This window comes from Siphateles boraxobius, unplaced genomic scaffold (genome assembly GCF_051911475.1).
Source record: "Siphateles boraxobius isolate OS27281-9 unplaced genomic scaffold, OSU_SipBor_1 89, whole genome shotgun sequence".
NCBI classification, from domain to species: Eukaryota; Metazoa; Chordata; class Actinopteri; order Cypriniformes; family Leuciscidae; genus Siphateles; species Siphateles boraxobius.
The window spans coordinates 472,174-494,902 of record NW_027509218.1 but is presented as its reverse complement, the minus strand read 5'-3'; the positions used below and the strand labels follow the sequence as shown (position 1 = coordinate 494,902).

General features: G+C 44.4%; 1 protein-coding gene and 1 long non-coding RNA gene across 2 annotated transcripts; both read left to right on the top strand.

Moving 5' to 3' along the window:
* The first annotated feature begins 2,501 nt into the window (after positions 1-2,501).
* LOC143731960 (uncharacterized) lies at positions 2,502-3,250 on the top strand. Its single transcript, XR_013201019.1, has 3 exons — positions 2,502-2,577; positions 2,855-2,953; positions 3,156-3,250. It is a non-coding gene; the product is annotated as an uncharacterized LOC143731960 (long non-coding RNA).
* A 1,097-nt stretch (positions 3,251-4,347) lies between these two features.
* On the top strand, positions 4,348-9,975 carry LOC143731969 (uncharacterized). The gene is made up of 14 exons (XM_077222590.1): positions 4,348-4,434; positions 4,529-4,707; positions 4,839-4,935; positions 5,037-5,146; positions 5,491-5,616; positions 5,754-5,868; positions 6,143-6,205; positions 7,207-7,261; positions 7,438-7,529; positions 7,723-7,840; positions 7,961-8,068; positions 8,156-8,313; positions 8,535-8,699; positions 9,611-9,975. The coding sequence occupies exons 1-12, from the start codon at positions 4,378-4,380 to the stop codon at positions 8,272-8,274; spliced, it is 1,239 nt and encodes a 412-aa protein (XP_077078705.1). The 5' UTR covers positions 4,348-4,377; the 3' UTR covers positions 8,275-8,313; positions 8,535-8,699; positions 9,611-9,975.
* The last annotated feature ends 12,754 nt before the right edge of the window (positions 9,976-22,729 follow it).

Sequence of the window (22,729 nt, the reverse complement as noted above, 5' to 3'; positions counted from 1 at the left end):
TTCTAAATCCGATTGATTCTGCATAATTACTCCTTTCTGGGTTCTGGTCTTCTGTCACGGATCACAGAGGAATCAGACAAGATGGTAAGTTATCAGTGTTTATTTTGCAGAAGGATTGCGGTCGGAGATAACAGGTGAGAAGAAGTAACATAGAAAGTTCAATGAAGCTTAGCTGTGGTATTAAATCTCTCTCTTTCTTTCCCTCTCTTGCAGGTGGCGTGGCGATGGCTGGTACGGATGGGTTGATCCAAGATGAGTGAAGCGACGGTAAGTAGAAGGTAAGTGATCGGGAAGTCTGTGAGCCATGGAATGACGAGACCAGACAAGTGACTGCAGTGAAGGTGAGTGTTTTATAGTCCATATGGTTGATGGGACACAGGTGACGGTGATTAGTACTCAGGGGATAATGAACGGGGAAAAGTCTGGTTGGGTGAAAGGGAACGAGTGGGCGGAGATGGTGATCTGGATGATGTAACCCTGACACTCGCATTAATGTGGACATTATATTTTTTTCTCAGAGATACTGTATATCTAATTATGCTTTCTTGTGTGTTCTACAGATTATTTGGTGTTTTACATATTATCTCCATTGCTCTATCTCTATCGTTTAAAAAAACAAAGGCACTTTTAAGAGCCACTCTTTCAATCTCTCTCTCACTCTGTTTCTCTTTTAAGTCTCTCACACTTTCTGTCTCTCTCTCTCTCTCTCTCTCTCTCTCTCTCTCTATCTCCACCCCCTCCTCTCTCTCTCACTCACACACACACACACACACACACACACACACACACACACACACACACACACACACACACACACACACACACACACACACACACACACACACACACACACACACACACACACACATCTTCATATCTGTATTGTGTGTCTATTGTCTGTATTTCTGTATTGTATCTGTGCATGCACCATGTCGGAAAACCACCCAGGATTCTTTGAAGATCCCAATGAGGTCAGGGGCCATATGGCTGCTGAAATTAGCAAGGCTCTTCTCCGTGAGGCCAGGGTGAGAAGTTTTGATAAACTTACACCCATGTCTCTGAAAATCACTATTTACATATTGTTTGTTTGTTGTAGTTGCTGTTGAGGTATGATGTTCTAGACATTTAATGGACATTGGAGTAGTGTAGTATTTTATATCTTGTAGTTTTAGTTTTGTGTTTTTTATTGTTAGTTACTTTGGAAAAAAGCGTCCATCAAACATAACCATAAGTCTGATATTCTATCAGAAAACATTAATATTTTATTTTCATTTAGGCTGCAATGGCAATGGGAAGCCATGTCCCTCAAAAAAGAAAGAGGACTAAGAGAGGGAAAGCAGTCGCAAGCGCAGCGGCCACAAGTAACAGACGTAAGAAACGTCAAAAAGCAGAACGCCGTTCATTAGGTTCGTTGTTTATAGCACTGTTATAGTTTAATAATGAGAATTATCTAAATGTTGGTGAGTGAAAAGATGGTTTGAGCTCACTGAGCCAGATGTATGATGGAATATTGTTAATTTTCTGGACTAAAATATATGATGCTTTACAGTAAGACCCTGATAGAATAGATAACCTATTGTATTGGCCTTTGCAGCTTCTGAAGTTCAAGTGAACACAGTGTCTGAGGAAGTCCCTCAGATCAAAGAAGAGATTACTGCAAGTCTTGGTGAGTATGTCTGTATAATCCCTATAACTACCTTTCCTATTCCTCCATATCAACAACTTTTCTAATGACCCTGTAAACTTTTCCTCGATTCATTGTTGTTGATGTCTCACGCTTCTTCTCCACGCAACTACATTAAAAGTGGTTTGTGTTTGTATTTTGTTGTTGTAGACAGAACATGTGCATTATATTCTAATTTTTTACAATTCTGCACTCATTGCTTTTGCATAGCTTGCTTTTAGAAATTCTTGCCTATTTTGGGAAGTGATAGACACTCCAACTCTTCATTTCAAACTGGTCTATTATCGGAAGCATATTACACGGTTTGTGAGACCATTGTGATACAATGGTTCGTGATACCATGATCCGGTCCATATACAGTACATTAAACCAACATTGAATGGACACTGTCGTGTATGGCTTGGTCAAAGTCAGATTTTAAGTCATAATTATTGTCGTACCATTCAGTATTAAGTCATTTTTATCTATTGTGCCTTCACTCAATCGAAGGGTTGTTTAACAGTTATTTATTTATTTTCATTTATTTTCAGAAACGTGTCTTCAACAGCTGAGGGACACTCTTGACTCAGTTGAGGTTAATGTGGCAGCTGAAAAAACAGCATGGGCACAGCGGCAGCTACACGCTGATACAAGGGCAAAAGCAGCAAGGCCAGCGCTGCTTGATGCTAAACTGTCCGCTGAAAGAGACTTCTACCAAAAATGTTACAAGTGCGGTGCCGGAGAGGCAGTAATTAGGTGCCTGGATTGTGTGCCACTGGACATGGAGTATCTATGTGGAGGATGCGACATGGAGGCTCACAAAAAGAATGTGTTCCACGGCTACCTGGAGCCTATTCCCCCCACAAAGGCTGTGGTGATGGGTGAAAACGGCCAGCCTCACTTTTGTGAGCAGGGTATGTGTTTATTAACAATTTATGTTGACTAGTAAAGGGTAATTACTAATTACACAAATATTCTTTGTTGATATACTTTGTCAATGGAAAAGTTTTAAACTCTTAATTTGAATCACTCTTTGACTGAAAATTTTTTTTTGTTTGTCTTTGACTATGAAACGTGCTATTAGTAAGCAAACAGTGATAATGACATGGTAGAGTTGTCTATTTTCACTGATATGACAAGTGATATACCTTCTCGATTGAGGAAGAATGTAACAACCTCTTTGCATTGCAGTATGTCAGTTGCCATTGCCCGCAAATAGGGCAGTATGTGAGTGCACCCATGAGATTGAGGTCACCTCTGGCAAGCATATTTCTGTGGTCACCATGAATGGTAAGTTTGGAAAGTCCTGCTTTTTGTTTCGTAGTACCGCAGAAGTTAACAATTGCAATCAAGGCAAAGCTTTTCTCTTGAGAAATATACCAATTGCCAAATGTTAATGCCATATCAAATACTACAGTGAATTAATAAGGGACAGTTGAGTTGGAAAAAGTTGATTCTGTGAAACACTTTTAATGTGTCTCTTTTTTCACAGGACGATATGATGTCTGTTTGCCCCGTAAAGTTTGTCCTACCTGCCATGTGGAATGGACCCCAGGGGTGAAAGAGCTCCTCAGGTACCGTTACTGGTAGGGATGGGCATTCGATTAAATTTTCTTAGTCGATCGTCGGGAGAATTAACGATCGACTATCGATTAATCATTAATATTTTTATATTCAAATTCATTATTTATTTAACTTTTTATAAATTAAAAAATGCAATGAAAATACAAACATACAGTGTGTTTTTCCTCGATTAGATCTTTATTACAAGATGATCAACTTGTGGCAGTAAAACTGGATGTTCGGTTAGGCTAAACTTGAAGATATATGCGCGGCGGTGCTCGAAAGCAACGGAACCTGCAGCTGCGAGTTGGCGTTCTTAAACAGAGACCCTCGTTTGTTCCAAAATAATAAATAATAAAAAAAAAATCATGTTAAACAATAACTTAACCAAAAACATAATAATTCTTAGATCTGACAGGTTTTGTCAAAATGTAACTCAAAACTATTCGAGAACGGAGTCGAGAAAGAGGGTGAGAGATTAGCCTACCTACAGTAACAATCAATTAGGCTAGGCTACTTAACAAAGCCTCATAAAAAATAACTAGTAACTCACATACAACTTCTACACCAGTCTACTGATTTTTGTTGAGAAAGATCATTGCATTGCATCATTGATGACATGATCTGGGGTCAGACGCGACCGCAACCTGACCGTCAAGCCTCGTTTACACTTTCGCCTGGCTCTGCAGCGCGAGTCTCCGCAGACTGCTCGCGCACCTCCCCAAACAGACGAGGCGTTTATACTCGACGCGCTCGTCTGTGAAACACCGAATACCGCAATAACGTCATTTTTGCAGCGCTCACCTTCTCGCTCGTGCGGACGCGTCGAGTGTTAACAAGGCTTCAGTCCAGCCGCTGAAAACACCCGGTCTGAGGGGACTGACGTTGCCGGATGCACAGGTACCTCCGCACTAACTTGACCAGCCCGGGGAACACGTTCACTTTCCACTCACACTACGCAACGCAGCAGCATTAGTTTAATGATAATCGATAACAAATTAACCTGATCGACGAAATTCTTAATGATCAATAATCGATCGTCGATTAATCATGCCCATCCCTAGTTACTGGCCAAGCACAACAAACTGCCAGACACTATATAGTTTTGATGTCTTGAAGCTTTTGCTCACATCAAAGTATCGGCTCCTTCGATGTCAAGGCATGCCTTTTTAAAGCTACTGGAGCACCGTTCTGTTCAGGCTGGAAGGGTAAATCTGCTTGAATCATTGTTACACACAATCAAATTACTGTAATATTGTAATATTTCTCTTCTGTAAACACAATTTTTTTTTTATGTCATAGCCGGGGAATGTCTGTGCAGATACGTTCCAGAAATGCTTTTTCGAATATTGTTTTTGCAAGCATACAGAAGAGGTGATGTGTGAAGTAAATGACTTTTATTGTCCAGCATGTCACCCAGACATGTTGGCAGTGTGTTGCGATGGCAATCGCAAACATTATCGCTTCAAAAAATCAAGGGGGTATGTTCATATTACACAGGCATTAATCTCAATATCAAAACCACAGCATTGTCATAGAAATAGTTGCATGTAGAGTCATGTTTGGTCAGTTAAAAGAGGATTTTTTTTTTGTGATCAATTTTAATGGACAGGAATGAGGAACCCTCTCTGTACAAGGGGTTATTTCTTGCCAAAGATGAGGAGGTATCAGCCTTTCTCAACAATGTCAGAGGGAGCAGCATGACAAGAGTATGTCTAATATTGCATATTAAGACAGTATATCTACTGCTTATGTTTGAGTGTCTTTTCTGTTTTGTATTTGTTAAGACGAGTGATATCTGACTTTACAGGCAGATAACAGTGGAACATGTGACGTTTCAAGGTTCAGGGCGAGTAAGGAGACGTCAAAAAAATCATCGTCCAAAATAGATGAAGAGGGGATACAAGTGGCAGTCTGCAGGTATGTGGGTAGATCAGAAGTGTGCAATTGTACAGATGCCATTTGTTACACGTTGTGGAAACTCATTTGTGGATAAATGTATCAGAGTCATGTTTAATTTCCTTATGGGAAGTAAAGTAAATCCCCTTAACAGATTTTTTTCCCTAGAAGATTGTTTTAAAGCTCAGTTAGTCACATATGTAGAGATTGATGGGGAAATGTGTGTGTGTGTGAGAAAGAGAGAGAGAGAGAGAGAGAGAGAGAGAGACTGAGAGGCTTTGAATAGAGGGTTTTGATTAGCTTTGTTTTCCACAGGTCTCATTGTGTAAATTGATCATTAACCATATTGTCCTCTTGTGTATCAGACACGGGATATTGCTGCGAGGACTGAACCACTACCGTGGCGAGGTCTTCGCCTACCCAGTGTTTTTACAGAGGGAATTGTCAGAGAGGGCCAATGTCACTTTCTTCTGCATGGATGTTGTCTGCAGGTAATTTTTCTCTGTCATATTGAAACTCGGTCAACCTACTGTACATTGTGTCAAGTGCCTGTTTTTTTTCAGTTGTTTTATATTGATGGCCAGGCAAAGTGTTGGTTAATGCTTACTAATGCTGTGCTTCTTTTTAGGTACTGGCCATACCTAAGCAAAGTGACTGAAGAATCATCAGATCTTCAACCGCTGATGGAAATGAGGCCATTTCTCAGTGTGATGCATGCCAAAGCTCATACAGCAAAATGCGAGGTACCTCAAATTACTGAAATTCAGATGCAACAGTAGCCAGCAGGCAGCTAATGCGAAAAGCCGAGCAATGATTGTTTTTTATTATTTTAATCTGGTATTAGTGGCAATATACTAAATTGTAAGACTTTGATTATGATATCTTGTGTAGTATATTATGCAGATAAAATATGACACCTTTAATGTGAAAGTGATTTTAATGTGCACATAATCCATGATTGCATAACATTAGATTTTTAAAGTTATGGAATGAAATTAATCCAACACTATGTTGCAGGTGAGATGGGGCGGTAGGAATCAGGATGGAGCAGGGAACTCTGTTGGAGAGGAAGTTGAGCAAGTATGTTATCACCGACATTATTGTAACTATGTAGATATAGGAGACTTCACTGATACATTTATGTGTGAGATAAGCAGAGTGTGAAGGATAAAGTACATCAGGTATTCAAACAAAGATCTATGCTTGCTCGAATGACCATCAGAGCACAACACACATTATGTCACAAGTGCAAAACACATTATGTCTCCTCTGAGTAAAAAGTGAGTAGTGGTGGTGTCTGCATGATACATCACTATTTCAAGTTATGTTCCCTCTGAGCTGCACTATTTAAATATATTATACACTCTTTTGATCCTGTTAGGGAAATTCAGTCTCTGCATTTAACCTATCCGTGAATTAGAGACGCACATACACAGCACACAGTGAGGTCACACACACTAACTCCTAACCAGTAGAGCAGTGGGCAGTCAGCTGATGCGGCGCCCGGGGAGCAGTGAAGGGTTTGGTGCCTTGCTCAAGGGCACCTTAGCCGTGGATGTGGACAGGACAGCGATGTTCAACAACTTTCCCCACCCACTTTCACTTTCTACACAACCACTTTCCTCCTGGTCGGCATTCGAACGAGACACACGCCCAAGGCCCTAACCAGTAGGCCATGGTAGACTTTTTCCAACCTACCAGTAGGACCCCATTTGACACACCAGGCTGGTGACAGTGCAAAATCATCACCCAGTTTCATGGGATTCTATGAAAATGCCGATTGTCACAGCTCTGGCATGTCATTGTGATGTTTTAAAATGTAGACCCAGTTGGCAAGACCCAACTTTGAAAAATTGGGCTTGATCTTTCCTATTTTGCTGTCTATGGCTATGGCTGAAAGGGCTTGGTCGCTTTAGTTTCCATGGCATTCTGAGGTGGAGAGCTAGTTGACGATAAGATATTAGTTCAACAATAAGTATGGCTGCATGTTCACATATACATACAGTATGTTTTTGTTTATTTGTTGTTGTTTTTTGGTAATATAAAATAGGAATACATTAATTTCTGTATTGTTTATCTAGGTAAACAGCTTTCTCTCCAGGGCAGCTCTTGTCACAAAGTACATGACAAAGGCAGGTTGGTATGACACATTACAAACCATACTCTGTGATGAGGTATTTCTGACTTGTAAAATGTCATTTTCCTGTTCTCCTTGCACTAAAGTATTTGTTGTGTTAGGTTGTGTCTAACTGCAATGGTCTTTCCCATGTAAATTGATCCAATCATGCATGCATATTTATTTTTTTAATCAGGGAGAGAGAATATGCTCACTCAACAGGCCATGGGGTGGAACAGAAAAAAGACAGAGAACCTTCACAAAGTCTTGGCCCGCAGATACATCAAAGTAAGGACATTTCCCAATGGTCCTCTTGCCTGACACAACATACATTTTAACAACAAACAGCAGAGCTGGAGTCCATCCATCTGTAATAAGCTCATTCATTCATTCATTTATAAACTGTAGATGAAGGAATTTCTTGATCCCGGGATTGGCTGAAAGCTTGCCTGATATTTTTTTAATTTTGTGTGATTTAAAGATCTCCGAGAGGGCAAAGCTGGAAGCTGCTAGCTTCAGTGATTTCTGCCAGAAGAATGACATCACTGAACAAACAGCACAGCAGTGGGTGGGTGATGTTCAGCAGTGGGCAGTCACAGGTAAATCATGCGTAGATTTTTCACAAATACAACTGTTAATTACTTTGTTCAAATATGAACTACATAAGGTGATCAGACATTTTTAAATGAAACAATCGTTTAATTGTGTTACCTATTTAGAGCCAGTTAGCACAACAGAACAGGGAGCAACAGAGGATCTCAGGGCTGAGATGGAGAGCATCATAGTGGCCCTGCTACGCAAGAAGCATGACCTCTATCGTCAGAATGGTTGGTTGACTAATATTCAAATGGCACATTGTAAATGCAAACAAACAAAAACTGTTTTCCTGAATTTTTTCTTATTTCACTTTGCAGATAGCAATCAAACAAGACAAAGAAAAATAAGAGAATTAAAAAAAAAAACAAAAAAAATATCCTGCTGTACAATGCAATTGCAGAGGATACAATTGACGAGGAGTTGGCCTCCAATTTGACAGAGGACGACATCCTGCCTTGGGAGAGACGTGAGGATGGTATGGTAGTCCTGACATGTTCTCTAAAATGTATGCCTGTCTTTTTTTATTTTAAGTATTTTATTGCAATGAAAATCTCTCTCTCTCTCTCTCTCTCTCTCTCTCTCTATATATATATATATATATATATATCTTTCTCTCTCTCTCTTGTGTGTTTGGGTTTATAACTTAATCATCATAAATACTAAATCACTTTTTCAATCAATTCCCTCTTCTTAAAGGTCGCTCCTTCAGGTTAAAACGGTCTATTTTTGACCAAATGATGCTAGTTAGACGCCTTGAGGAGGAGCAGAGTATCCTGGTGAAGGAGATGTCTCAGCACATCACGTCTCTTCGTAAGGAGATAAAGGGAGTGGAGAAGCTGAAAGAGAACATCAGAATGGGCTGTAAGTCAAATTTGGAGTTTTTTTCTCACTAACATATGTATAGTCCCTTTTCTACTGAATGGTACCAGTTCAACTCACCTCAATATGACTCTACTTGGTTTGGTTTCAAAGTTTTGGTTTCATTTTCCACTGCATAAAAGTACCATTTCATGTAACTGGTTTCTATAGCAACACTGAAGTAAACTATCTTAGCATCACCATTGTGTAAAAGTTGGTAACATCGATCACTACAGAAGAACAAATAAAATCAACAGTATTCTGAATTCATCACAATACAGACATGTTTTTGGGGAGATGGCAATATTTACTCTATCGGCCGTCCTGTCTTGCTAACACTAAGCTGCTGCTGAGGGCCTGCTCAGAACGTTAACATTATGATGCTAGCGATAACAATGACCACAGAGATAGCTGCTACACATCATTGTTGGAACTTCAACAGACGTGGAACCAAAAGTGCTTGGTACCAGAGTCAAGTGGATCTGGTACCAGTCCGTGGAAAAGAGCCACAAGTTTTGTTTTTTCTATATTAGTCATACCACTCTGCTCCACCCTCACACTTTGTTTGCCCTATCCTCACCTCAACATAGCCCCCCCCCCCCCCAATCACACACAGACAGTCACAGCTTCTGCAAACCCCCATCCCTCCCCGACTGCACTTTATACCCCCAATTTATGCAAAGTATAGGATGTCAAACACATACAATTTCTATGAATTTCTTACATACAATAACTATGCATATGACAATAAAATGTCCTTGTATTCCGTGTTTAAGTTTTCTTGCAAAAAATAACCAAAAAATCTGAACAAAACAAAAAACAAGAAATTGAGTAACATCTTTCTGTCATATGTGGTTCTACATGCTATAATTTTGGAACAATACTTGTTATTCTTATGTTTATGTATGTTACAGATTTTGGTGACATGTCAGAGGATGCTGCAGCTGGTTTCAAAAGTGTCCTCATGCGGAGGTCCTCTGCACTGGAGAGTTTATGCCAACAAGCTGTGAGCACGTATAGTGCTATAGTTGATGACCTCCAGATACAGGACACAGAATGCAGAACGGACACTGATGACGAATATGACTTTAGTAGTCCAGAGTCAGAAGAAGATTAGAAAGGAGTCCACTCTGTTTTGTTTTGTTTTTAAAGGGGTGGTTCGGAATTTTGGACATCGGGGCTCATTTCCAAGTGAGCCTTAGTGTTATTTATCAGTAGAGACATTTTTCACAGATTTTCTTCCAGTCGTTCAAGTTGCATAGTTCGCCTGTGCTAGGCTAGCGCGAGCAGAGGTGTCAAAAGTATTCACATTCGTTACTCAAGTAGAAGTATAGATACTAGGGTTTAAAAAGACTTCTGTAGAAGTTAAAGTATCAACTCAACCTTTTTACTCAAGTAAAAGTGTAAAAGTAACTGGTTTCAAAACTACTTAAAGTATAAAAGTAAAAGTAATGCAAAGAAAAAAATGCCATTAAGGACAAAAGCTTAGGCCGCACCACAGGGGCACTACCACCTCCTCAAAACAACATGTTTATAGCCATGACTATAACGTTATATTAAAATGTTAATGTTGAAAAATTTGGGATCCACTACCTGTTTCAGCCGCATATATGCCCATAGAAAATGAATTTCATTCCAATTTCCATTTTAGTAAAATGCAAATACATTAAAGAACCATATGTGTGTACTACTGAGCATTAACATGTGTTTCATGGAGAGGAAGATATGATGACTAGTAGCCTATAAGTATTGTAATGGTGCAAAAAGTCAAACTTCAGAGGCATGTTATCATCGAAATGGTTTATGTTTATACTTCTCTTTAAGGGCTGGGGACATCCACAGAAGTGGAGGAATCAGGAAATTAATAGGATAATGTATTAAAGTTTTTAGTCTATATTGACCTTAACAAATACGTTAATTCATTAATTCTGTAATGTTAAAGGTAACTAATAAGACAAGGAGTCAGTTTAACAGAGACTTAACTTTACTCCGTTCATAGTGCAATGCAATAGTGCAATACTGTCTTTTTCCTTGCTTTTTAAAGAAGCCAAACACGTCGGCATCTTTCATTAAAAGGATATAGTTCACCCAAAAATGAAAATCATTTAGGCTACTCACTCTCAAGTTGTTTCAAACCAGTTTCTTTCTTCTGCTGAACACAAAAGAAGATATTTTGAAGAATGTCTATAACCAAACAGTTGATTGTAGCCATTGACTTCCATTGACGGGAAAAAAAAAAAATACTATGGAAGTCAATGGCTATCATCAACTGTTTGGTTATCGACATTCTTCAAAATATCTTCTTTTGTGTTCAGCAGAAGAAAGAATCTGGTTTGAAACAACTTGAGAGTGAGTAAATGATGACAGAATTTTCATTTTTAAATAAGTGAACTTATCCCTTTAACAGAAATTTACTGTTGGCATATATGTTTTGCATCAATACTGTCAAGTTTGTCCTGTTGGACACGACACGCAGCAATACTGTCAAGTGTCATCGTGACCACAGGGCTGCCAACTCTCACGCATTGAGCGTGAGACACACGCAATTGACCCAATTCTCACGCTCTCACGCCACACCCCCGATTTCTCACGCTTAAGTGTCAACCCGGTAGGTAAAATGCCTGAAAGATGAGTTTATCTATATATCTACCTGTTGAGCCACTCGCGATCGACTAGTTATACCGCAAATTAGTTAAATATCCCGTAATCTAAAGTAAAGATATTGTGCTCCAAACCGCGCGCACGGCAGAGGTAAGCGAGCGAGAGACCTTGCGTGTGCAGACCACCCCCCCCCCCCCCCCCCCCCGTTGGAGTAGTCTCACGCCAAGCTAAACTCAAAAGTTGGCAGCCCTGTGACCATTGCTCTGAGACATGTTCTCAGCGTCTTAAGTGCACTGAAACTTCTTTCAGTCCAGCTGATGAAATGGGATGACAAGGTTTCAACTTGATCAAACAGGCCTCTCATTTCAACAGACCAAGCAATGTTATTATCATGTTTTATAGGGACTTTCCATACAATGATTTTTATACGGTACAAACTGTGTATTCTACCCCCCTACACTAACCCTGTCACAGATAACTTTCTGCATTTTCAAAAAACATCACTTAGTCTGATTTATAAGCCGTTTTCAAATAAAAATTTTAAAAAATCCCGACAAGGATTTCGGATATTGCTATCTTTATGGGGATATTTTGATCCTATAATGTAGGGTTACTCTCTCTCTCTCTCTCTCTCTCTCTCTCTCTCTCTCTCTCTCTCACACACACACACACTCTCTCTCTTTCTCACACACACACACACTCTCTCTTTCTCTCTCTCTCACACACACACACACACACTCTCTCTCTCTCTTTCTCACACACACACACTCTCGATTATGTTTGCCACTTATCCCGCGATTGTCTTACAGTACTATTGTAAAAACGGCTGTCCCCAAATCAATATTTGACGCGATTTGCCCCGTATTCTTGAGCATAAAACTGTTGATTTCTCCGTCACTTACCGCATCTAGGTTTCCTAATTCCTTCGGATGAGTTTTGCCGCTTCACACAACCAAATGTAACAGCCTCTCACAAGTTAGAAAGAAAACACAGAGCCAATCAGTTTGTCGATGTTCAGGAGGCGGGACTCAGATCTATTAAACGTTTGTGTAATTGGCCATTTTTTGAACGATGACAACCCGAAATGAAAACAACCCGAAATGAAATAGGAGTAACGAGGCTATTTATAAAATGTAAGGAGTAGAAAGTACAGATAATTGCGTGAAAATGTAAGGAGTAGAAGTAAAAAGTCGGCTGAAAAATAATTACTCAAGTAAAGTATAGATACCCAAAATTTCTACTTAAGTAATGTAACGAAGTATTTGTACTTCATTACTTGACACCTCTGAGCGCGAGTCAACGGTAACTGCTAGCCTGCCATTAAAAACAGTTTTACCCACTCCACAGTACACCAAAAGCAAATAAATTATAACGCCAGACTGTCGATGTAAATGTCTGTTGAGAGAATAATGTTAGAAATCAAACTACTCTTGCATCTCAATGATCTCATTACATTTACAGGAACTAGTTTCTCAGCAGCGGCGGAATTTTACTTTGCTCCGGTTAGTAGTACTGCGCCGAAAAGTAAACACAGAACAGAAGCGGACTACAGTCGGGGACGTCTAGCTAGCTAGTTTTAGTCTCGGTTGCCTAGGTAACTGAATATCACTCCGCCACTGCTGTAGACTGTGCTAATAAATTCAGGGAACAAAGTATAACTATTTCAATGCGATGAAAGGGTAATTTGATTTCTAACATTATTCTCTCAACAGACATTTACATCGATAGTCTGGCGTTATAATTTATTTGCTTTTGGTGTACTGTGGAGTGGGAAAACGTCTCGGTTACGTATGTAACCCTCGTTCCCTGAGTAGGGAACGGAGACGTTACGTCGGATGACGACGAATGGGGTTTCGCTTAGAACACCTATCGACTTTGAGTATTACAAAACGAGCCAATGGCAAAGAAATGCCATGGGTCTGCGGAATTTGCATAGCGTATCTCCGCCTAACCTCGTGGGTATAAAAGGAGGACGCCGGCAACAGGCAGATATGTTTCTTCGCTGAGGAGCCAAGACTGAGCTCAGGCGATCCCCGCGGTATAGCGGAAAGTGGCAGGAAGACGTAACGTCTCCGTTCCCTACTCAGGGAACGAGGGTTACATACGTAACCGAGACGTTCCCTTTCGTTGTCACTCCGAGTTACGTCGGATGACGACGAATGGGGTTACCAGTCTAATCACGCCACCTTCTCAGCTGTCTTCCAGTGCCCTGCGTAAATCTGAGATCCCTGTCGTGAGACTGGCACGGACGAAGGACTCCTATTTAGCACAGGAATACCAAGGTACACTGGGGAGCATATCCCAAAGTTTAGGGGAAATATGCAATTACTGCCAACCCAGAGGGGGGGACTTAGAGAATACACATATGACCCGAAGGAGACATATGGAGAACACTGGGGTGTCCAGCCGCAGGTGGAATATTTCAACCCCAGGGGTGGCAAGGTGGCTTGCCAAGGGAAAGACACATGCTCAAAGAGGCTTACAGTGGAAATACACATGTGGGGGTCGCTCAGAGGAGGGACCATGCACACGGGAGGCACCTAGCCGACACGCAGGCAATAGACACTGGCGCCGACGTCAGGAGTGCTGGAGGAGCTCAGGGCTTTCGGGGAAGCTCACCTGAGGAGAATATCGCACGTATCCAGTCCGTGGAGTGGAATGGCGAGCAAGCGAAGACACCTGAGCGGGTCCGGTACTAGCTGGTTGAAGCGAGTACACGAGAGGACACTGGCTCCACTCGGAGATTATAGAATCTGGCGAATGTGTTAGGTGTCGCCCAGCCTGCAGCTCTGCAGATGTCTGTTAGCGAGGCGCCATGCGCTAGAGCCCAAGAGGATGCCACACTCCGGGTGGAGTGGGCAGTCACACCAAGGGGGCACGGTCGACCTTGCTGCTGGTATGCCAAAGCAAAGGCGTCCACTTTCCAGTGAGACAACCTTTGCTTTGAGAGAGCCTTTCCCTTCAGCTTCCCACCATAACAGACAAAGAGCTGGTCTGAGGTCCTGAAACACTGCGTCCTGTCTACATAGGCGCGGAGAGCGCGTACTGGACAGAGCAGTGCAAGGCTGGGTCTGCCTCCTCCAGGGGCAGCGCTTGCAGGTTCACCACCTGGTCCCGGAAGGGAGTGGTAGGAACCTTGGGCACGTATCCAGGCCGGGGTCTCAGGATCACGTGAGAGTAAGCCGGCCCGCACTCCAGGCACGCTTCGTCAACGGAGAATGCGTGTAGGTCCCCTACCCTCTTGATGGAGGCCAGTGCAACCAGGAGCGCTGTCTTCATAGACAGGAATTTAAGCTCGACTGATTGCAGGGGCTCAAATGGAGCACTCTTCAGGGCAGTTAGAACCACTGAGAGGTCCGAAGAGGGAACGAGAGGAGGGGGGCGGATTTAGTCTCCTCGCTCCTCTAGGAACGTGATAACCAGGTCGTGCTTCCCCACCGACTTACCTTCGATGAGGTCATGGTGTGCGGCAATAGCGGCAACGTAGACCTTCAGGGTGGAGGGAGACAGCCTTCGCTCCAGCCCCTGTTGAAGGAAGGAAGGCACAACGCTGATCGAGCATCTCCGGGGGTCTTCTCGGTGAGAAGAGCACCAGCTGACGAAGAGGTTCCACTTCAACACATAGACGTGTCACGTGGACGACGCCCTAGCGGAAGTGATGGTAGCCACCACCGCTGGTGGTAGGGTACTCAAACCTGCCTCGTCCCATCGAGGAGCCACACGTGGAGGTTCCAGAGATCGGGACGAGGGTGCCATAGGTGGCCCCGTCCCTGAGGAAGAAGGTTCTTCCTCAGAGGGATCGGCCAGGGAGGTGCTGTCGCGAGGAGTACTAGTTCGGAGAACCAGGTCTGGGCGGGCCAGTACGGCGCGACCAGAAAGACCTGCTCCGCGTCCTCCCTGACCTTGCGCAAGGTCTGCGCAAGAAGGCTCACTGGGGGAAACGCATACTTGCTGCCCTGCGGCCAGCTGTGCGCCAGAGCATCCGTGCCGAGCGTGCCCTCGGTCAGGGAATAAAACTGGGCGCAATGGGTCGAGTCGTGGGAGGCAAACAGATCTATCTGTGCGTCCCCGAACTGGTCCCAAATCAGCTGAACCGACTGGGGATGGAGTCGCCAATCTCCCGGGAGGGGCTGAAGCCGTGAGAGCTCGTCGGCTGCACAGTTCAGGGCTCCGGGGATATAAATGGCATGAAGCGACTTCAGATGCTTCTGACTCCATATGAGGAGCGGTTTCATATGAAGCAATCTGAGCGGCGAACCGCGGCTGCAGATGCCATATGCCCCAGGAGCCTCTGAAGAAACTTCAGTGGAACCGCACTCTTGCGCTTGATAGTCTCAGGCAAGTCAGCAATGGCTGAGTGGAGAAGGCGACCAAGTCCATACCGAGAAAAGAGCTCCTCTGCACGGGGCAAAGTTTACTCCTTCACTGGATCACTGTATCACTGGAGCACTGGGTCCCTGTATTCGCAAACCTGGTCTCAGGAGTGAGCTTAAGACAGCCAGTCACCGAGATAGTTCAGGACGCGAACCCCGTGTTCCCATGGAGGAACAAAGGCAGCCTCAACAACCTTGTGAAGGCACGAAGAGACAGGGCTAGCCCGAATGGGAAAACAGCGTACTGATATGCGCACGCCCTGACAGCAAACCGTAGGTATGGTCTGAGTCGAGGGAGAACGGAGACATAAAAGTAGGCGCCCTTCAGGTCGATCGCTGCAAACCAATCCTGTGGCCGCACACATCCAGAAGTGCGTTTGGCCAGGAGCATCTTGAACGGCAGCCTGTGAAGGGAGCGGTTCGGACCAGGATTGGCCGTAACCCACCAGACTTCTCTGGGACAATGAGGTAGGGGCTGTACACCCGGACCTCCTTTCGGCTGGAGGGACAGTCTCAATCGCACCCTTCGCCCGTAGGGTAGCAACCGCCGCTCTCATGATAGGGCATAGCCATCGACCAAAGTGGAGCGGACTCCCCAGAAGTGGGGAGGAGACCGTGCGAACTGAATCGCATAGCCGAGCCGATGGTTCGCGCGACCCAGCGGAACAGAAGGGAAGCTCTAGGCAGGCTCCCAACTGTGCCAGCGGCGTCGAGAACCACAGACGTCCCCCCGGTGGTGCAGCGAAGCGGAATGACTGGCCCAGACGTGGACGGCATAGCGGCCCGGTGTGGGGGCAAGGTCAAAACCGCACCCTGACAGAGGAGGCCAGGGAAGGACCAGCGTTCCACGGGGGCCTGCTCTGTCAAGGGTCTGGCGACAGAGGGGGACAGGGGCAAAGCGGTCATGGACGGCACGCCGTGTCAACCGACTCCGAGACAGAGGGGGACGAGGAGAGCACGGCATGTGGGCGGCGCTCTGTGACGTCCGAACTCTCTGTGCTCAGAGACGGGAGAGTCAGTTTTTTGGAGAATAAGGATTCTTCCCCGGCCCTCACCCGGGGAAAGGAGTGGTCCTGCTACCAGCTCCTGGAAAGAACTGAGTCCCATCTCTGAGGAGCCCATCCCAAGAGCGCCGATTAACCCGGCGTGTAGCGGGGGGCGGGGCTGGAGAGGACTGTTTTGGCATCCGACGGCGGCCTCCAGAACCGGCCCGGCTGAGCGGGCGGGGTGGGAGCCGCGGGGGGGCGCCCACGGCGGTGGGCAGACCGAGGGACCTGAGCGGACGGCGGGGCCGTCGGGACAGAGTCAACCTCAGTCTGCTCCATCCCCGAGGAGCCCGTCTCAGGAGCGCCTCTTAACCCGGCGTGTAGAGGGGGGCGGGGCTGGAGAGGGGCTGTGGCGTCCGCCCGCGGCCCCCAGAGGGGGGGCGCCTTCGGCGGTGGGCAGACCGAGGGACCTGAGCGGACGGCGGGGCCGTCGGGACAGAATCAACGTCACTCTGCTCATGAGCGGCCGAGAGCTGTTGGTCAGCCCTCAACCGCACCGCCAGAGAGGCCCGACCTGGGATATGGGAATGTCGGACAGACGGGTCCGCGCGACATCCAGCACATCAGACAGGTTCAGCCACAGAATGGTGAGCATCACCTGACCCAGGGAGCCAACGGCCACTTTCGTCGCTCGGAGAGCAAGGTCAGTGACGGCGCGCAGCTCAGTGAAGAGCCCTGGGTCAGCCCCGCCCTCGTGCAGGTCCATGAGCATCTGGGTCAGGTGGACCAGCAGAATGACCATGGCATGCAGTGAGACGGCTGCCAGTCCAGTGGCACTATAGGATCTCGCCACAAGCGTAGACGAAAAACTACAGGCCACGGTCGGGTGCTTAGGATTGCGCCGAGAAGAAGCACTCTGAGGACACATAGCATCGCAACAGAGCGTTCAGCCGGGGGAACCCCAGTGTACCCAAGGGCAGCGGCCCCATCGAGGGGAGGAAAGGCGGATGAGATCAGCGAGCGGTCCTGAGAAGACAAGGGGGTCTTCTAGGACTTTGAGATCTCATCATGCACGTCCGGGAAGAGAGGTATTGGGGTTTGCCACGGACGAGGGTCGGCGGCCTTACCCAAAAACCAATCGTCCCAGCAAAGCATGGCCGTCATCTCCGGATCAGACTCAGGCACAGCCGTATGCACACCGGAAGGTGGCAGCTGTGACGAGACCTCACTTCCAGAAGACTCAACCCCACCTAGTGATGCTGCAACAGACATGGCATCTTCCTCTGTAGCTTCAACTGAAACACGCGGGCCACCAGAGGGTAGACTCGCGGGAATCAGCAGTTCACTAGCGGGCACCGTCATTGAAGAGGGGGGCTGGGGTCACGGACACATAGTCGGCGCCTTGTTCCAGACCGTAACCCTCAGGTCACCCTGGCCACCAGCCGAAGATCGGGGGGTGGATGAGGGGACTCTCACTCTTGCGAGTTCACCGAGTCTCGACCTATATATGACGCGATGATCACGTTCCCTTGCGAGTCACCCACGAGCGCTGTTCAAGCATGATCAAACACACTAGACAGCGCTCGTGCCCATCAGAGTCCGATACCAGTCCGCTGCAACCAGAAATGCACGGGCGAGCCGTCTTTAAAAAGACGTGCCGCGTGCGAGCTCTTTTATGAGAGGAGAGAAAAAAAAACTCCGCGATGTTGAAGAGCACAGGGAGACACACACACTGGCAGATTACTGCACAGATCAGCAGGCACTGTGAGCTCGCTGCAGATCGCCGTCACACCAACACCGGAGAGAGAAGCTCGTCTCGTAGAGCGAAGTCAGAGATGACTGTGGAGTGAAAAAATACTCTTGGCTCCGAAGCGAAAACATTTCTGCCTGTTGCCGGCGTCCTCCTTTTATACCCACGAGGTAAGGCGGAGATACGCTATGCAAATTCCGCAGACCCATGGCATTTCTTTGCCATTGGCTCGTTTTGTAATACTCGAAGTCGATAGGTGTTCTAAGCGAAACCCCATTCGTCGTCATCCGACGTAACTCGGAGTGACAACGAAAGGGAACTGTTTTTAATGGCAGGCTAGCAGATACCGTTGACTAGCGCTAGCCTAGCACCGGCGAACTATGCAACTTGAACGACTGGATGAAATTTTTTGAAAACTGTCTCCACTGATAAATAACAATAAGGCTCACTTGGAAATGAGCCCCGATGTCCAAAATTCCGAACCACCCCTTTAAAATCTGTGAACTTTCCATTATCTCTCACCCTTCCTGAATAATAACAACTACCCAGAACATTGCTTGTTCATTCTTCACACATCAGGCAAAAGATACAGAGGCATCACTAGAAGGAACATTATTGGTTGATGATTAATGATTCAGGGATAGTACTTACCCCAGGATGCCTGGCCACGCCTTCCTATGCACTTCCGCTCGATTATCATCTCCCTACAGTGCTAGTTTGGATTTGATTCCATTGAGCTGGTTGTCTCCGGTGGCAAGGAGTTGTGAACACTGAGCTAGAATACTATCAGCCAAGACAAGCTATCAGTCAAGGGCTGATCCTATCTTTTTAAACTTCAACAAGCTCCAGCAAGCTATAATTTATCGCTACCGAATGGCCAGACTCAGGCTAACTTTTATTACCAGGCTAACCCCCAAGCTTTCAGACACGTAAATATGCACTATGATAATTCAATTATCAACATTAGGTGTTGTTAAATGTGAAATTATTTTGCACTGCAACTTCATATACTACAATCATGAGTGTGTACATTAATATCAATGCAATATCTACTAAATGGATTGGCCCTCTGCATGGACTGTTGGACATGGACTGTTTTATGCATTCTGGACTGTGACATTTCAACCTCAACTTTAGCACTTAAAGGACAATATGGAGCTCATTTATGCTCTATTGAATTTTCTTGTGTGTTGGATGTGTGTTGTGGTACATGTGAGCACACAAAGATAGATTTCTTCAACTGTGGAAATGGCTACAATAAACTTGAATGTGAATTTGAAAATGTTGTAAATTATTTGTGATTGTAATTGAAGTGCATAAAGTACATAATTGCCTAGTAGTCTTCATTGAAAATCTACATTTTACAGTATACTGTCACAATATAAAAACTCCTCAGGATGCTGAAGTGGCACTGGTGATATCAAAAGTCAATAATTGTCCATGGGACCCGGTGTCACTTGGCAGTACTTAACATGCTGTGTTGACTTGACAGGTTAGAGCTTTGATAAAAAGCCACGAATCTTGTTTTTCATATATTCAAAACCAATGTATTTAAGCAGGATAGTATTTAAATTAATATGAAAAAAAGTGATCATTTCAGTAAGGGTGGTGATAGGTTCAGAGTTGGAAACGGGACAACAAGATCGTAGCCAGTGTCTGAAAGTATAATTAAGCTGCATGCCAGATGTCCACCAGCACTGTTGTTTTACAGCCTCATATCTCTCATCCCTGGACATTGCTCAATTTACGAGTCGACCAACTCCTGATTGAGTAGGCCTATACCTGCCAGACACCCTCTTTTTTCAGAAAATGGAAAGTAGAATGTGTCTTTAAAAGCTATGATATGCTTAAACTCCAAGTTGATTATGATTTTACTTGATTTGGATACAAAAAAATGTATTGACTTGATTGGTCTGCATTCAGGCTACACACCATTGTATCATCACTCATGGATCCCTATCAGTTTGCTTACCAGGCTGTGGAAAATGCCATCAACCTGGCTGTTTACTCTGCTACATTTGGAGTCAATTAACACCTATGCGTGCATAGCTTAGCATATAACATGATAGATCCTCTCAATCTGTTCTCCAGCCTGCAAGTCATGAACACAATATAGCTCTGTGTCACTTGATACTTTCATATAATTAATTTGGTCAATTTTAATAATATGGTAATACATGCCCTCAATACGGATAGGCCACCACAAGGCTGTAGAGAGGTAGTAGGAGCAAAAACTGTATTCTACTGTCGCTGGTGGCTCGTGCTACTCGCCTACTGTCCTGTACACTGTCCTGCGCCACTCACTTATTGTCCTGTGCCACTGGTCTATGGTCCCGCACCACTGTCCCGTGAGACTTATAAATTGTTAAAAACCTAAACCTAATCCGAAACCTAACCCATGGACAGTGACAAATGACTAGGGACAGTAGGCACATCAGATGGGATATTGAGTGAGTGCCATGTGAGAGTAGGCAAGTGTCACAAAACAATATGAGTTGTGCAGGACAGTGCATGGGACAGCAAGTCAGTGGCACAGTGCACAGGACAGGTGGCACAAGACAGTTGATGGGTGGCGCAGGACAGGTCACGAGACAGTGGATCAGTAGTGCAAACCACCAACAACAGTACAGTACAGTTATTGCTCGTACTGCTGGAGGAGAAACGACCGAGATAAAGTTTGCAGGTGACATCCCCATCATCAGTCCCATCAGATACAGTATGAGGCTCAGTGCTCCATGGAGGTGAATTGGGATGTAGAATGGAGTACAAACAGCAAATTTCATCCTGAGAAGGAGGCCAAAGTCCCAGTTATTATAGTTGAGCCCTGATACTCTTACATTTATGGCGTCTCACATCAGACATAATGAATTGAATTGAAATGGGATATTAACATCCCACCTTATGAACAGGCACAAAAAAACACATTAATCAGACATGATCTGGACATGTTATGTGTAAACAAACTCTTCTATAATGCCATATATCTTATTCATCACTACCTGGTATGGAAGGTCTGACAGACAGTCGCACTGGATGGAAATTAGAGAGGACTGACACAAAAGTCTCTGTTTATTTAGAAATAATTAATATATGCATAATTTCCAGTGAATAAAATTAAATAAAAAAAGGATATTTAAAGGTCTTCTTGTTGTAATCCCCCTTCCCCCTAATTAAGTCTTATTTCATTGTATATTATTTTGACCCAGCCCTCCCCTGGATACACATCATCTTAACCACTATCATGCAAGGACAAATTCAATATTTTTTCAGCATTTACAATACCCATGTTAAAGTGTAGATTAAGTCTAGTTTGTGATTTCTATAAAGATGGTCTGCTGAACATCAAGAGGAAAAAGGACATACCTGTGCACCAGCAATAGACTGGCCAGTTATAACTACCACTATGATGAGGAAACTGATGGGACAGGACAGTGAGGACACTGTAGGAAGGATGAATAAGAACCTGTAGAAGATACACTATTGTCCATAAGGCAGATTCTGTCCATTATGGCTGGCATTAGCAAACATCCCTATTTAACAAATGAATGGAGGACAGAATCCATATTAATCACATCTAGAGTGCATTCACCTCTGGCAACTACTGTAGTGTATTATAGTTAGAAATTAATATGAAGATTCATTGTATACAACAGCCTGCTTTGTCTTAGTAGATTACTGTATGACATTTCATCACATGACCTGGAGCATTTTGCTTTGTTGTTTAAAGTCATCGCAATTCAGCAATGACTGACTGTTATTGAGCTGAGCCCCATTTCATCCATAACTTGAACCCTGTTTGAGAGACAATGGGCCCTATTATAACATCCGAAACATCAAACGCGAAACGCAAGTAACTTTGTGGGCGGATCTTGGGCGCTGTTGCTATTTTAGCCTACCAGCGAGATTCTTGGGCGCAACGCAAATCTAAAATGAAGTAGCTACATTACTCATAGGTGTGGTTTGGGCCTAACATGAAATAAACCAATCAGAGCGACATCTCACATTCCCTTTAAGAGCAGGTGCGCTTGTTCCATTGATTATAATAGAGGATTTGCCAGATGTGCGCCAGGAGCGCTTCACAACCAAGGAGAGCAACGTTCTCGTCAGGGCCGGAAAAAGACGTGACATTGTATGGGGCCCATCTTCCATAGTAACCCACCCAAATTAGCCTTATTCAAACAGGCGTTTAAAAATTTGGATAAATGTGTTAGCTAGATTTATGCCTATTTTTTTTTACATCTTCATGGACACAACAATGATTCCCTCGTATGTGAATATCTTCCCTTGTAAAAATGTACATGGTTTTCTAAAAATGAGAACTGC